This window comes from Chironomus tepperi, unplaced genomic scaffold, assembly GCF_022539635.2.
Source record: "Chironomus tepperi strain 1889 unplaced genomic scaffold, CSIRO-AGI_Ctep_v1 contig_335, whole genome shotgun sequence".
In the NCBI taxonomy this organism is placed as follows: Eukaryota; Metazoa; Arthropoda; class Insecta; order Diptera; family Chironomidae; genus Chironomus; species Chironomus tepperi.
This window is the reverse complement of record NW_027226457.1, coordinates 2,666,005-2,681,805: the sequence shown is the minus strand read 5'-3', so window position 1 is coordinate 2,681,805 and position 15,801 is coordinate 2,666,005. Positions and strand designations below refer to the sequence as shown.

At 31.9% G+C, this 15,801-nt stretch overlaps 1 protein-coding gene across 1 annotated transcript in view; it reads left to right on the top strand.

The window, feature by feature from the left end:
- Positions 1–14,913, top strand: part of rdgA (retinal degeneration A) — a 28,183-nt gene extending 13,270 nt beyond the window's left edge. The window contains exons 5-17 of the mRNA XM_070644237.1: positions 1,466–1,595; positions 2,738–3,038; positions 3,184–3,358; positions 6,580–6,748; positions 7,027–7,068; positions 7,293–7,352; positions 7,454–7,689; positions 7,788–7,978; positions 8,051–8,277; positions 8,349–8,742; positions 12,620–12,683; positions 12,794–13,115; positions 13,222–14,913. Coding sequence (XP_070500338.1) covers positions 1,466–1,595; positions 2,738–3,038; positions 3,184–3,358; positions 6,580–6,748; positions 7,027–7,068; positions 7,293–7,352; positions 7,454–7,689; positions 7,788–7,978; positions 8,051–8,277; positions 8,349–8,742; positions 12,620–12,683; positions 12,794–13,115; positions 13,222–13,250 — 2,340 coding nt within the window. The 3' untranslated portion in view covers positions 13,251–14,913. The remainder of the gene's footprint in view (positions 1–1,465; positions 1,596–2,737; positions 3,039–3,183; positions 3,359–6,579; positions 6,749–7,026; positions 7,069–7,292; positions 7,353–7,453; positions 7,690–7,787; positions 7,979–8,050; positions 8,278–8,348; positions 8,743–12,619; positions 12,684–12,793; positions 13,116–13,221) is intronic.
- The last annotated feature ends 888 nt before the right edge of the window (positions 14,914–15,801 follow it).

Genomic DNA, 15,801 nt, shown 5'->3' with positions numbered 1-15,801 from the left:
ATTTATTTTTAAGTCATTTGCTTGTCATTTTTCAAGTTCATTGCATAGGAATTTTACTTTACTTTTTCTACTAGAAATTGGTGACAAATTGGCGTCAATGCTTACGATTTTATTGATTGCATTAAAATAAATATATGAATAAAAATTGAAAATTCCTTTTTAAAAGGATTCAAATTAGTTACGTGACAGAATTTTTTAACTTCATATCTTTTTATGTTTCCTCATATTTACTATTACTTCTAATATTCTTCCTCTCTCTCAGTAAGTTAGCATACATATTTTTTGCATTTTTTTTTATTCTATTTCATTATTCAAATTTTCTACTTCTTATTAAAAAGTATATATCTATTTCAAATGATATGAAAATACATATTTCGTATGATGAGAAATGCTCGTTTTTTGGTACGTCGACCTTTTTTTCGAAATTGAATGATGATAGAGATCTATATACATTTTTTCACATCAATATAAGTTACATATTTGCCTTTTTATTCAAATTTATAAAGGCTTACATTATTGTCCACAATGTGTATAGACTCATATCAAGGGGTCTGAATTATTTTGGATGTTTAACGACTGCACAACATGTAACTAGTATGATTTAATGGTGATTTTAGATAAGAATAGTCATAAAATGACTAAAATTGACCAAAAAAGCCATTACTGAATAGATCATAAAAGATCAATAAGTCGATGTTATTGCTCGATATCCAGTAAAATACAAAATTAAAAATCTGTATTTTTAACTGCTTAGTCTAATACCAAAGATCAATAAACGATTAATCGATCAAAAATCCGACAAAAGTCCGGAAAGACTCTGACTTGGTGCCGGACTCGATTTAAATCCGGTGACATGTCAGTGTCCCACCGGGTTGATGCCGGATTTAGTGTCAATTTTCCGATAAATTCCATTTTTTGTCATAAAAGTGTACTGAATACAAGAGTCATGTTGCCATCAGGGCTTCCTCAGGTCTTGTCATCAATGTGATGGTGTAGCAGCACCTTAGCAACTTGATTGTACTGTTCAGGAAGCTTACAATGTAGTATCAACCTGCAAAACATAAAATCTCACTCTAGTCCTACCGGACATGTCATAGAATTGCTAAAAGTCATAAAACAACCCACAAATTCTTATTGTGATATCAATTACAAAAATAATTCATTCAATTTTGAATCAGATAAGACCAAAAATAACCAAAACGTACAGATCCCTTGATTAATATCATGAAAAAAAAACACAGAACAAAACGAAGAAAACTCATATTTTGTATATATGACGACAGTAAAGTTATACAGACAAAATAATATTTACATAAGTTTTCTGAAATGTGATTCAATTTCGAAAAAAAATAACAATATTTACAAACGAACTGTTGACGTACATCCTATCTCATCAATTTAATTAGTCAATGTATTTTAATTTAAATTGTATATCTCGTTTCTATTTCCCATTCTCTTCAATTAGTCACTACAAGCGAAATTATCATTTAGTTCCAAAGAGATTGTTGCTTTATCATGTGCCTGGTGTAAATCGTCATATCATAATAAAGAGGCATGCTTTAACCCTCATCGAATAGGAGAGGAATGCACATTAGGTAAGAGTCAATGATGTTTATTTTTAACCGTACGATTTTATATTGCATAAACTTTCAATACCAGAATAATTGTTTGATGCTCAGTCTTTATGGGGGTAGTTACACAGTAAAAAAAATCTATAAATTGAATTCCATTATATAAAATCAAGATTATTTTCAATTTAATATCTATATTTACTTATATACGTCCATAACTTATGTATGTTCAAACAAATATCGTAAACAAGTCTAGCTTCGTGTTATTGCTTCCATAATACAGTACAATAAAATATTTTTTTAATTATGCAAATTTTATTTTCTCACAGACTGTCTTAGGTAGTTGAATTAGTGTGCCTTCGCATCATCAGGAATAATTTTAAATTAAATTGTTTCTTATTCTCTGCGACGGTAAAAGTGGCGGTTGTTTGGATATGATGTCTGGCATTTTATTGAGCACTTACAGGAAAAAGATTCTGTTCTGTAGTATCATCGTTGGTTTTACTGTTGGACCCTAACAGACTATGAGCATTCTCACCTGAATGAGTTATTAATCAATATAATTGAGGATATTCATGAGCATGCCTCTTGCCCGTACAGCTAATAGTTAAAAATACCGTTTTTAGACGTCATTTACCAACAATCCCTAAAAAACTTTAGCTTGTGGAGGATTCGTCCCTCACCTAAGATCTTGTTTATCTTTTAGTAATTTTATCTCTCAAGTTTATGCTTACCATGAATATTTTTATGTGGGAGTAGACACGATGAGAAAATAATTTTTAAACTTTTAGGATAAAGATATTCTATTTAAATATTTTCTAAGGCTATTATTAACCTCGATCAGTTTAAATCAGGTGCTATAGACATGAATAAATTGATATCTTGACCAAATGGGAGTTGAAATCTCAAATGCTACTCAGCCAATTTCAAATTACTCCTTTTTTATTATGATTCATATTGCGTAGTCTACAGAATTTATTACTCAGACGGTCTGTTATTCTCTGAAGAATCAGAAAGCGACGATCCTTTCCTTTTACTGTCCCATAAAGCAGAACGATATTAAAGCCATACTATTTTCCCTTCCATTAATCTAAATGACATGACCATAATAACAACAACCTTTTTTTATTTTGTGTCTCCTCATCAACATTTTTCTTTATGTTTAGGCATTCATTCACGTATAATTGTTCCTCCATCGTGGATAGTCAAACTGCCACGAAAAGGCAGTTTTAAATCATCATTAAGAAAAACACCAAAAAAGAAGCCAGCCGGTAAGAAGAAATCAAAGGAGAAGGAAGTGAGAACGTTTGTTATAAAGCCCATACCAACACCAAATATCACGCCTGTATTGGTCTTTATAAATCCAAAAAGTGGCGGCAATCAGGGTGCAAAATTACTGCAAAAATTTCAATGGATTTTAAATCCACGTCAAGTATTTGATTTAACGCAAGGAGGACCAAAAATGGGGTATGTAATGAGATTTCTTTCATTTTTTTCATCATATTCTTCTTACTTAATGTATGCTTCGGCATCTAGACAGTCATTTACTTCAGACCATATAAAATACTTCTTGTCATATTTTTCTTTCCTCTTTTTTTCCTCTCGTTCACAGCTTGGAGTTGTTTCGAAAGGTGCCAAATTTACGTATTTTGGCATGTGGCGGTGATGGAACTGTAGGTTGGGTTCTCTCCATACTCGATCAAATCGGTATCACACCACCGCCTGCTGTTGGTGTTTTACCACTCGGCACGGGAAATGATTTGGCGCGAGCACTTGGATGGGGTGGCGTAAGTTATATTCTTTTTTACTCTTTATTCATCCACTTTGCGAAGGCACGGTTGTTGAAAACTATATAGTGCGATAGATTTAGCTTAAGAAAATTGAAAAAAATATCTTTCATCATCTTTCCGTTTCAAAAAATATCTAATAAGAAGAGAACTTCCTATTGAAAAAGAAAACCAATTTCTAATCTCACTCGAGCGAGAAAAACAAACTTAAATATATTGGATATGAAGAAAAATGTACTATGGATGGATGACAAAGAAGAATGAAAAAAATTGAATTTAAACATCAGAATAATTGGATATATCCTTCCGTTGTTCACTCTTTCTATTTTCTATTATATACGCCAGTGGTAGGCAAACTGTGTAGACCGGCACATAAGTGTATGTCGTGTGCGATTCAGTCGAGGCTCACCAAAAAGTTGTACTTCTTACTTGATTGGCTGGTCGAATCAATCCTTCGAGAACTTCTGCCAGTTCGGAATGATAAGGACTTAAACATCCTTTTCTCTATATCCAATTCAGGGATTCTTTGATCTTCCTCGAGGTGATGTACCGCCCAGGATGTACCGCGAAATTTTTGGTCTACGGCACACGAAATTTCTTGTTGTAGAGCATGAAAGCTCAATAGAGAAAATTTGCAAAGTCTACCTCAAATTCCTTATTATTCTGAATGTTCAAGCCTTACTCAGCAACTTTTAACCGACATTTGTGCCACAAACTAAAGCTGCGGAAGGCTTTGTAGTTGATACAGGAAATAATTTATAAATATTTCACACCTGAGATATCTAATCACAAGAAAATGCCTTTAAGGGTTTCAATTTATTTTTCATCTCCCAAAAATATTTTTCTTCTTCATTTATCCTTTATCAAAATTCCTTTTTGTGAGCTTAGGCGTTTGTTCTTAACTGAATCATGAGAAACAATTCGTTTATAGTATTAAACTCAATTTTGCTGTATGGATAGTGACGTAAAATGATTTATAGAAATGACGCACTATGAATATGATCCAATTGGATTTATTTGATACTTTTGTGGATTTCTGTAAATTTTCCCAAGATTATTCATGATGAAAAGTTCAAAAATTCTCTGATTGTTGCTGTCTTATGGGCTTTTGATATGATCCTTGTGCTGAAAACTTTTGATAAGAAAAAGTTTTTTTCAGTAATTTCCTGACAGGAAGGATTAATTAAATGTCAAGATCAGGTATGATGAACTTTGAACTTTTGATTTTGGGGTTATGTAATCACCTTAATCATAATTTGAAGTTAAAGGATATTTTAATAGAGCTGAATGTTAACAACTTACACCTGATAATAATTTAATAATTCAGGCTGCATCCTTTTTGTAAAGAAGAACATTTTATGAGAGTTTATTTCCGTCCATATGAAACATTCGATCCTTATTGAATAAATTTAAGCCTAACAGTAATAAAACAAGCTATAAAAAGGAAGCTAAACCTGACTCTGTACATCTGTAGAATTATTCATCACATGATTTCGTTATTTTAAGCTGCACAGGCTCAATTTTTGAAAAATTTAACATTAATGTTTCTCTAAAATAATCCTTAATACATAAAAAGTCGTATAAACCACTTCCAATAAAAGATATAAACGATTAAGCTTAGAAAAATGATCAGTTCACTGAATGTAACATCTCAATTCATGAAAGTCTAAGTGGTATAAAGAATCTAATACATAAAATGTCTAAAAGTAACTTTAAAAACACAATTCAAGGATGAAATAAAAGAAGCGAACGATAATTCAATCAAATCAAATCAAAATTGAAAGAATAACATAAAAAAGCAAGCAGAAATCCATCAAATTGCAAATCTAAAAGTGAAAAGCGATGGGGAGGCAAAAGAAAAGCTTGTCTTCTTGTTAGGTCTAGTCAAATCTCAAGCTTCAAGTGTTCTACACATTCACAATAACGGAATAATATGTATGTACGTAGGAAAAGTATATACAACGTAATAAAGTGTGTAAAGTAAGTTAAATCATCTGTAAAAAAAATATACGAAGGTGGGAAATATTTATGCTTCATGGGAATATTAAAATGCCATTATTGGAATTCGAATGAAGATTTCTTATCGACAAAGAAAATTTTACTTTTATTTATTGAACATCTGTATGTGAACGAAGGATCAGCATCATGTAAATCTCTTCGAAATTTATTCAAACCAGTGTTGTTGATAGAAATGCTCAGATGCGTGGGCATAAATGGATGCAAAAGATTTTTATTTGAGCATGATGAAGACATAGATTACATAGATTTTATTCTTAGTGCAACTGTCTATTTTAGGGTTTATTTGTAAAGATCCAGTCAATGAACTTGCGATTTTAGCTAGGAATTCGATGGATTTGCATGTTTTGTGAATCTAGAACTAAGCGACTAGGCATCTAGTATCATCAAGACATAGTCTGCATCCTCATCAATCCTAACTATCTCTGACAATCATTGAATATAACTCAGAGAAGAATACAAGCCAACAACACTGTCTCTACCAATACTTTTGACAAAATCCCATTTCTTTTTAAAAGAAGTATCCAAAATCTTACGAATGGGAACCAAAATAAAAATAAAAAAAATATGGAAACTACAAATATTTGATTCAATTTATTTTGATTTGATTGAATAACTGAATATAAATGAATTGTGTATACGAACCAGTAATCACGACGATGATGTTCATATTCATAAAGATGATGTATGTATTAGATTTTGTTTTCACGGTTGAGCGGAAAAAGCTTCATACAATATATCCAGAGAAAGTTTCATATTACCACATTGGATGACGTAGCTCGTTGTTGCTTATGATGAATTGGCAAGAAAAGTTTCGAATAAATTGATAAACAATGAAATTATGTCACAAATGATGACATTACTGAAAATAAAGAGACTAGTACATAACCCGGTCATGCATAATAATAGAATATTAAGCATTATATTATTCTGATACGCATTAATGTCTTAGTATAGCAAAGCACATTTTTCCCATCCAAGGATGAATGAAAGATTAATGAACAACAAAATTATAATGAAATTGTAAACATCTTGAGGCATTAATACTCCTTCGTGTGACCTCAAATCCTCCTACATACATTTGCATACAACATAATCCCATTTAATTCCGCATTACTTAATACATTTTTCAACATTTTTTTTCTTCTTCCTCCTTAATACGTCTTTACGTTGAATGTGTCTTGTTTATCTTCGGTAATACACAGGGCTATACAGATGAGCCTATAGGAAAAATCTTATCAAATATTGGAAATTCTGATACTGTTCTTCTTGATCGTTGGAATCTCAAATTGACACCAAATACAAATGCTTCTGATTCAGCAGATGGAAAAGACACGCTACCGTTGAGTGTTGTCAACAATTATTTTTCATTAGGTAAGGAGAAATGACAGGATGTAAGGTGAATACACTTGGGAAATGTCTTACTGCTGACCATGAGCTATATTCTCAGCTTAAGACTATGTTGAATTTATTGAGAATAATTTTAATCAAGCGATGCAGTTGTACAACAAAATTACGATATGCATGTCCCTTGGAATGCTTTTCCCAAGTGTAATAGCCTTGATAAATGACATGATATATTGCATTACTGTGACTATTATTAAAACATTAACAAAACAATCATCATCATTTTTACTTTTATCCATTTTCAGGCGTTGATGCTCACATAGCTCTCGAGTTTCACGAAGCTAGAGGTAAATGCGAAAATTGCGTGATCAAAATTGCGGAAAATTCAATTACTGATAATCTTATATCTCTTTTTACCTTTTTCTTCCTACAATTTTATGTGTGTATATATGTAACTACGAAATCATTTTATGCCATTCACATGCTCTCCGTCTTCTATCTTATCATTACAAATAATAACAACAACAATACACCATATGTGTTTCTATTCACATATAATACATTACTATAGAGGCCCATCCAGAAAAGTTCAATTCACGATTGCGAAATAAAATGTTTTATGGACAAGCAGGTATAATAGTCGAGCGGAATGAATGAGTTTACACATTTATCAAATTGCCATGAGTCCATTAATAATAATTTTTTCCTCAAACGCTTGTGTATTTTGTTCAGGTGGAAAAGACTTATTGAAGCGAAAATGGAAAAATCTTGCTGAGTTGGTTACATTAGAATGTGATGGAAAGGACATTACACCAAAACTGAAAGAATTGCGTGTTCATGCAATTGTTTTTCTTAATATATCAAGTTATGGGGGTGGAACGCATCCTTGGAATAAATCAGGTGGACAGTATGAGCCAGCTACGGATGATGGATTAATTGAAGTTCTCGGTCTCACGACATACCAATTGGTGAGTTAATTAAATGGAAAACAACATATTTTATCTTAATTGCAAACAATAATTTTAATTATCTTGTCAATCAATCTGAACATTATCACCAACAATAGCCACTTTTGCAAGCGGGTGGTCATGGAACATGTATAACGCAATGTCGTTCAGCTAAAGTTGTAACATCGAAAACCATACCAATGCAAGTTGATGGCGAAGCGTGTAAAGTAAAACCATCAATCATTGAAATATCTCTGCTTAATAAGGCTGTGATGCTTGCGAAGAAGAAACCCGGACGAACGAATGTTCAGTGAGTATTAATCGAATTATTACGCAAAATTAACCATCATATTGAATGACATCCTTTATTTGCTTAACGTAGACAAGCGACTTTAGAACCGATGAACATCAACATTTGTCGCATTAAAATGTCCGATTATGAGCAACACCATTATGATAAGGAAACATTGAAGCAAAGTGCAACAATAATTGGTTCAATTGATGTGAATCCAACATCCGATCTCGAAGCTGTTCGTGTGCTAGTGAATAAAATGAGTGAAGAGGGTAATGATAGTCCCAAACTATCTCCAGACTGGTGTTTTATTGATTGTAAGTGCAATTATGAATGCTTAATGGAGCAATTTCCTTTATTTAATTTTTCATTTTAATTACAATCACAGCATGTACGGCAGAACGTTGTTTCCGTGTTGATAGAGCACAGGAAAATTTACATTATGTTACTGATATTGCTACAGATGTGATTTATGTATTGGATCAAGAGATTCCAACATTACCGCAAACTCCTGAAAACGAGAATGCATCGAATATTGTTAATCCAATAATCTCAAGTATTGAGTCAAGCGATAAAGATTCACATGATGGTACGCCAATATCACCAAGTAAAAAGTTCTTTAATAGATCTCTCAGTTCAGGTCCAAATTCAGGCGGTACATCGTCGTCGAGAAAAAGTTCACAGGGATCACAAGGATCAAATGGAAGCGCAAGAAGCTCACTGAATGCATCAAAAGAGGATATGGAAAATGCTGGTAATGGAGATTCAACAAACTATAAATCGTAAGTCATGGTTTGCTTATCTTTCCATTACATATATTTATGCACGTCTCACAATATGTATTATGGTTCGCTTCCATTACGTTACTTACTATCATACTCACTGAACTTTACATTCTTTCCGATTTATTTTCTTTGTTATTATTACAAAACTATTGTTATTATTATCCATGCTGTGTCTGCATGCCTGGACAGTTTTCATAATCGATTGTTTGGCCTTAATAATGAAGATGCATTTGGATTCAGGTATCTAATTAATCACATGTTCATCAGTGTGTTTGCATGTATCTTTTTATTTTTCATTACTAATTGGTAGTGCTTGATTTATTAGGTAAATTTCCAATGAAAAATAATTGAATCGGTTTCGTGCTGACAAGAGATAAAAATAAATTCATATTTTTTTTATACATGACTTTACGAATTGCATCATCATTTATGCAGTAAATAAAATTGTTGCTTAACATGTGCGGATTCTATCAATATTAAAATAGCTTTTCCTCGTGCAAAAATGTTATTTAAATAAAACATGTCAGCTGCAATTCACTCAAAAACCAGTGATATGAGAGGGATGTTTTATGTAAACGGTACGGATTTTAGTTTAAATAATTGTTGTTAACAATGACACGCGGCAGACCTAGATTGAAACAAATAATATTGATATGACGATTGGTTGTTGAATATTCATCATTAGATGACCGGTATTTATAGCGGAAAAATTGTTTTTATTCGAAATATCAATTGAGGTGCTGAATTATCCTCTTGAGGTCAATGATAATAATCACTTTTTTCGGATTATAGCTGTGAAACAAGCGTAAAATCTGCACAGGAATCGTTCACATATGATGTACAATTTATGAATATGAAGTTACGTTTTGAGCTTAGATTGAACAGTTCGAACTGTCTTAAAGGTCATTTAGATTATGTAAATTACAAAAACGAGCATTTTGAAGCTCTTTTGTACCAACCCGAATATCTCAAATCAGTGAATCAGCCAAAATCCAACACTAGGTTGTAGTAGCTCTGGTAGAGAGCCAGATTTTGTTTGAGTCTAGTATCAAGCTGGCGTGACTCTGACTTGGAGCCGGATTCGATTTAAATCTGGCTTCATGCCGGCCTGTATCCATTTTTGTGATTCAACATGTGCTTTTAAGGCAACCTTTTCATTATAGTCAAGCTTATTTGCCAAATGGGTACCAAAATAGTCCAAAAAATACACATTAGTCTTCCAAAATCACCAACCAAATGACCAAGTTGGTGATGACCTCTCCATTAGACACCACTTGCAGATACCTCAATGCAGAATCGGAAATATAAAGCCAAAAAAATAAATCAAAATGAAAGTCCACTTAATTAAATTTTCTGATGTCATTACCATATGAATACTTCCTGTGCCACTTTTTTTTTACTCTCCAATAAATGGACTTTCCCTATAATTGAAATATAAATTTTTGATTACCATTGCATTTGACTACCTTAATTCCCAGGTGAAATTGATTTTTTTCCCACTCTATATTTTTTTTCAACAACGAATAATTGCAAATTGCAATTAATTTCACATTTCATTGATTCATATTATTCCTACGTAATATGGCATTTGTTCATCTATGTATTGTGTCGACATATTGAGGGACAGAAAAAAAGGTGAAATTTATTTTTACAACGAGCAATAATTTGCACCTGTAACGGAAAAAGAGCTTTTAGTGGATTTATGTTCAAAACTGCAGTTTTTATGTCTACCAGCGAAAATAGATCTGTAATTGTATGGCTGACTATTCATGCAAATTTATCAGTTTACAATTGTTGTAACCTGTATGTGCCATAAAATCAGAGTGAGAATGAGATGAAAACACAAATTATTAATAAACATATTGTATGCTGTACTGATATGCTACGCATATTCACGAATGTCCATTAAATCCCCTAAAGGATTTTTCATTTTAATTAAATTAAATAAAAAAATAAATATATTGATTTGGAAATTTGTGATAAAGTGGTTGACAGAAATTAATACGAATATATGCTAATCCACGGATACACGTATCGTATGTAAATTGTACAATAGTATCCAAAATAACAATAAATATTTACATCTGTGACTTTATCATGTGGGTGATAAAGTAAATAAAATAACATAAATGAATATAATCATGATAATAATCGTTCATGTCATTTAACACGAAAAAATATCGTGGAATTAAGAAGCAAATGCCTTTAAGCGTACGCAATTCGTTTGCTACCTGTCACTGTAAATGAAATTTATATGCTGAAGCTTCTTCTGCACTTCTCGCTATCACTTTAATATGCATTCATGAGCAAATGTAACGTATGAAATCGATTTTTCACTCCGGTGATTTTCCGAGAAGCATTTAAAGAGCTTTAAGCATTGATGTACGCCATATGTCTCATTCAATATTTATATAAAAAGGAGAGAAAGATTCTCTCTTTTTTGTGCTGCTTCATTGTAACGGATCCTTTCTTTTGTTATTTGTTCCTATTTCTTCTTCACTTTTTGTATTCTTATCAGATTTCACTTTTTTTCTATGCCTTTTTTTTGTTTTGTTTCAACATGATGTTCTCATTTCGGGTGCCTCTTCATGTATGGCTGTCTGTCACATGAATTAATTCTGTATAAACTCATCTCCACGGTACTGTATTGTGATTTTTTTGCATGTCAAATCGACTCTCATTCCATATCTATGTCAAAAAAGTACTAAGCACAATACCTTGAGCTAAAATTTTACATTTATTGGTTTCTAGAACAATTTTGAAAATTTTGCAATTTTCTGCCATTGTTAAAGACTGGTAGAGATTGGCATGAAATACGGGCTCAGACATATACACAATGCTTTACACAACAAATCAGTCACAACAACCTGAATTTGAAACTTTTTTTTTTTTGAGGATTATGGCACAATATTTTGAGTACATCACGATCTAAACAATATGATTAATACAATAAGGAATGCGCTGTCACATTTCATCACGAACAAATTTTTCATACAATTTTTTTTATTTCAATCCTGCTTGTTTGCCGCCGTCAAGAAGTACACAGCAAAAAAAATCGTATTTTATATATCCGCCGAATCTCATTCACTGGTTATTGCTGTTGCTGATTCAATTACTTTAATATTATTGAGGTTTGTATGAGCATAAGTGTAGACATTAAAAGCAAGTGAAGCAATATAAGTAGAAACGCTCAGTGTGAGTGATACTCTAGCTTTTATATACACACAATTTTTTCTCTGTTCTTTACGTTTAAAATGCATGAACCTTCACTAACAGGCTCGTATATAATAATAATATACATTTATGCTTCATATGCATTAAGATTATCATTAGAAAATTGTATATAATCTTATCCGTATATACTTTAATGTCGGGGGGAAAAATGCTTTGATGGAAGTTTCTTTTTTGTATTGAGAGAAAAGAAAAAGGATTTTGATAAATTGATTTATTCATATGCCAGATTAGTCTAGACCACCAGACAATGTCACAAACCTGTCTAGTTAAAGGATATCCAACTTTAGTGGTAATTGAATCATTTAGTGTCTGAAAGGATTTGAACTCAATTTAATATGACAAGTTTTGCAGATAGTTTCATTGATATGACTAGACTGTCTATTGGATGTATAGCCTACTTGAGTTTACCTGCTATACCTGCTCGCTAATTAGAACACATCAAAACTAGTTGAACTATAAGTTATTCTATTTCCATCAAGCACATTTCCCCTTTATTATGTAGATTACATTTGTATGTGTAGCATAGCATACCTTCCACTGTAGACATGAACGGACATAAATTCTAAAGTTGATTAATGTTGATTTCTATCCTCTCTCTTTTTTTCCTTCCCTTTTTCCACACATTGTATGAATTACATAGTACATTGTTAGAGAAGACGACTGATGCGGTGATAAAGGCATCTAAAAACGGAGATCTCGCAATGGTAAATGCCCTAAATCTGTCGACAATATGAGATAGATAATAAAAACTTATCAACTATCCTTTCTATTATCTCTACAATTTTTCATTCGCTGTACTAAATTGAAATTATAGTTGAAAGAGCTTCACTTACAAGGATATTCGTTATTATCGATTGATACAATGGGTTATACAGCACTTCATCATGCCAGTAGGTACGGACATAAGGATATTGTAAGATTCCTGATCGCGTATGCACCTGAGTCAATTATTAATATGATTGATAACGAGAAAGGTCAAACGGCACTTCATAAAGCAGCTGCAATGAAGCGAAGAAGTATAAGTTACATGCTGGTTGCTGCCGGATCGAATTTAATGCTTCAGGATAATGCTGGAAAAACACCAAAAATATTGGCACTTGAATCCGATGATCATGAATTGGCTGCTTATCTTGAAAGTAAGTCAATTAATTTTCTCGCTTTCTTGACTTCTTTTCCTTTTTTCACAATCTTATGCCCGAAAGGTTATTTAATCTATTATTCTCATCCTTCTTCATCATACAGGTCAAGAGCAATTTCATTGTGCGGTTTGAAGTAAACACATCGTTTGAGATTGGTAACAGACTGCTTCTGCTACTGATACTTAGCTTTTTTCATCCCATTCCATTATTATTATCATCATTATGCTACACCAAGCGACTACACCAAACCATCATTTCAACATTCTTTAGATTCTTATGAAGGAACTTTTGCCAAGGCTTGTTGAGAAAAAGAAATGAAAAAATAATCAATAAATTGGCATTTCCAATAAAAAACCGACCGAGCAATTGAATTATTTCGGCCAAAAAAGTGAGTAATGTGAAATGATAACACAGTGTGAGAAAAATGAATGATTCAATAAGGATATATAAAAAAAAAGTTCAGAGACATATCAAACATTCCAAACATTGAATAATTTGTTATTTGGAGTGAAATGCTGTTTTTTTGTGGCTTAATGGCTTTTTTATTTAATTTCTTCTTTATATTAACGACGACGACGTTAAAGTAATAATAATAACTACTTTTTTGCCATAAACTTTTAAAACTACATTTTTTTGTTGCCCATCGTTCGGACGATTCGTGAAGACATCCGCTGCTGAATAAAAAACCATTAACGATAGAGATATATAAATTCAATGTGAGAAATTTAAGGATAATGTACAAAGTTTAAAGATTTTTTGTTTGATTAAAGATTCAGTAATAAAAAAGATTGTCGATGATGCAGTTTTTTGCTTTGCTGACGTTAATGCACTCATTGAGTTAGTTTACAAACTGCAAAAGTGCTTATGAGCTTGAAGATGTTGGCATCTTGTAAAGGCGTAAATGCTCATGAGATATTTTTAGAATCCTTTGGAATCTTTTATCCTAAGAATATTCTATTTTTTATTTCTTGGATTAATACGTCTTTACATCCACACAGATCTCATGTTTTTTTGAAGATTAAATGATTTCTTATGAAAAAAGGAATGCTGACTGTTACATTCGGAGTTGGTGGCTCTATAAATATTAAATGTTTGTTCAACTCGTTTTACTTTGAATTTCCATTACATTTTGACTTTAATCAAAAGTCGAAGTTGAAGCTCTTATGCAAATTCACATGCAGTACTAAGTCTGAGTAATCATTTGTACAAGACATTAGACTTAATAGTAGATTCAGAGATGTGAAGGTGTGTTTGAATGAATCTATAAAATTTGGATATGGAACATTTAATTAGAGGATTAAAATACGCTTCAACTAGTTAATGACTAGTTATAAAGGTTCTTGTCTTCTAGCTAAGCTTAAATAAAGAAGCAGGGATCTCTGATTTATGAAGAAAATCATGAAACCCATTAGACTAAATAGCACTTTGTAGGATTTGAAAATTTTTTAACTCTGCAGTGCTTAATTTTGCTGAAGTGGAATCTTCAGATTTTTGAATGGCAATTCAAGAAAAGTTGAATATAATTCCGGAATAATTAAGTCTTTTGACAAGCCTGAATTGGAGATTCCATGTTTTTGGATAGATTTATATAGAATCTGTTCTCATCCGTTCAGGTCGTATTAGGCAGACATGGGCCCTGTTCCTCTTTTCGAAAAAGCTTCTGAAAAAGGGTCAGACTCATCTGAAAAATTGTACAATTTTAGCAATTTACATAGAAAATTGTACAATTTTTCAGATAAGTGACTGAGTCTTGGACGATATTGCTAGGTGAGTTGGCATAATAGTCGACTCTCGATTATGTAGATACACTCAGTGGTGTACCAACATGCTATGAACTAATTTAAGTTCTAGTTTTAAAAACCGTAAATCGTTGAGGTTTCTACCGTGTAATCAATTTTCTACACTCTTAACACCTGTGACTGGGGATCAGTATTCGATCAATTATATCATTACTCGAGTATTAAGTTTCGTGTAAATTTTCATAAAAACAATTGAGAAGCTCGAGTATTGATAGTGAGTTAGAGTTGAAATGACGCGGATTTTATATGGAGTAGAGTCGACCATAGTCGACAAAATCAGAGTCGACTTCATGCTCTGGCATGAGAAAAGTTCCAAATTCCTCCCTGAGCCTTAAAAACACCACCAACTCTGGACCAAAAAACAGCAAACTTTTAACTGTTTCACATCAATTTGACCCATTGAATAAATGACTTCTTTTATTCATGTTACATGAAGATGATAAGAGTATGAATAAATTCAAATCAGTATGAACAAAAAAAAAATATTTAATACACTTAACATTAAAATCATTATTATGGGAAAAGTTATCTCAACGAAAATGAAAAGAAAAATCTTTTAACTGAACAGAATAAGATTCAATGAGCGTAAAAAAAGCATAGTGAAAAAGAAGAAATGAAAAAGTTTGTAATTTTTATTACGATCATTGCCAATCAACAAGTAGAAAATTTCTCTTCACTGTACATAAAGTAATAATAATAAAAAAATATTATCAGAATTAAAAAAAAAAAAAAAAGTTTGTAAAATAAAATTTATTCACATCGTTAAATTCATTAAAAAATACTCTCTATGTAATGAGAATCTTCCTTAACTCTTTTTAATAATTCAAAAAACATTTAAAATTAAATATTCAAAAAAATTGGAAAATTGAAAAAAAAGAGTCGAT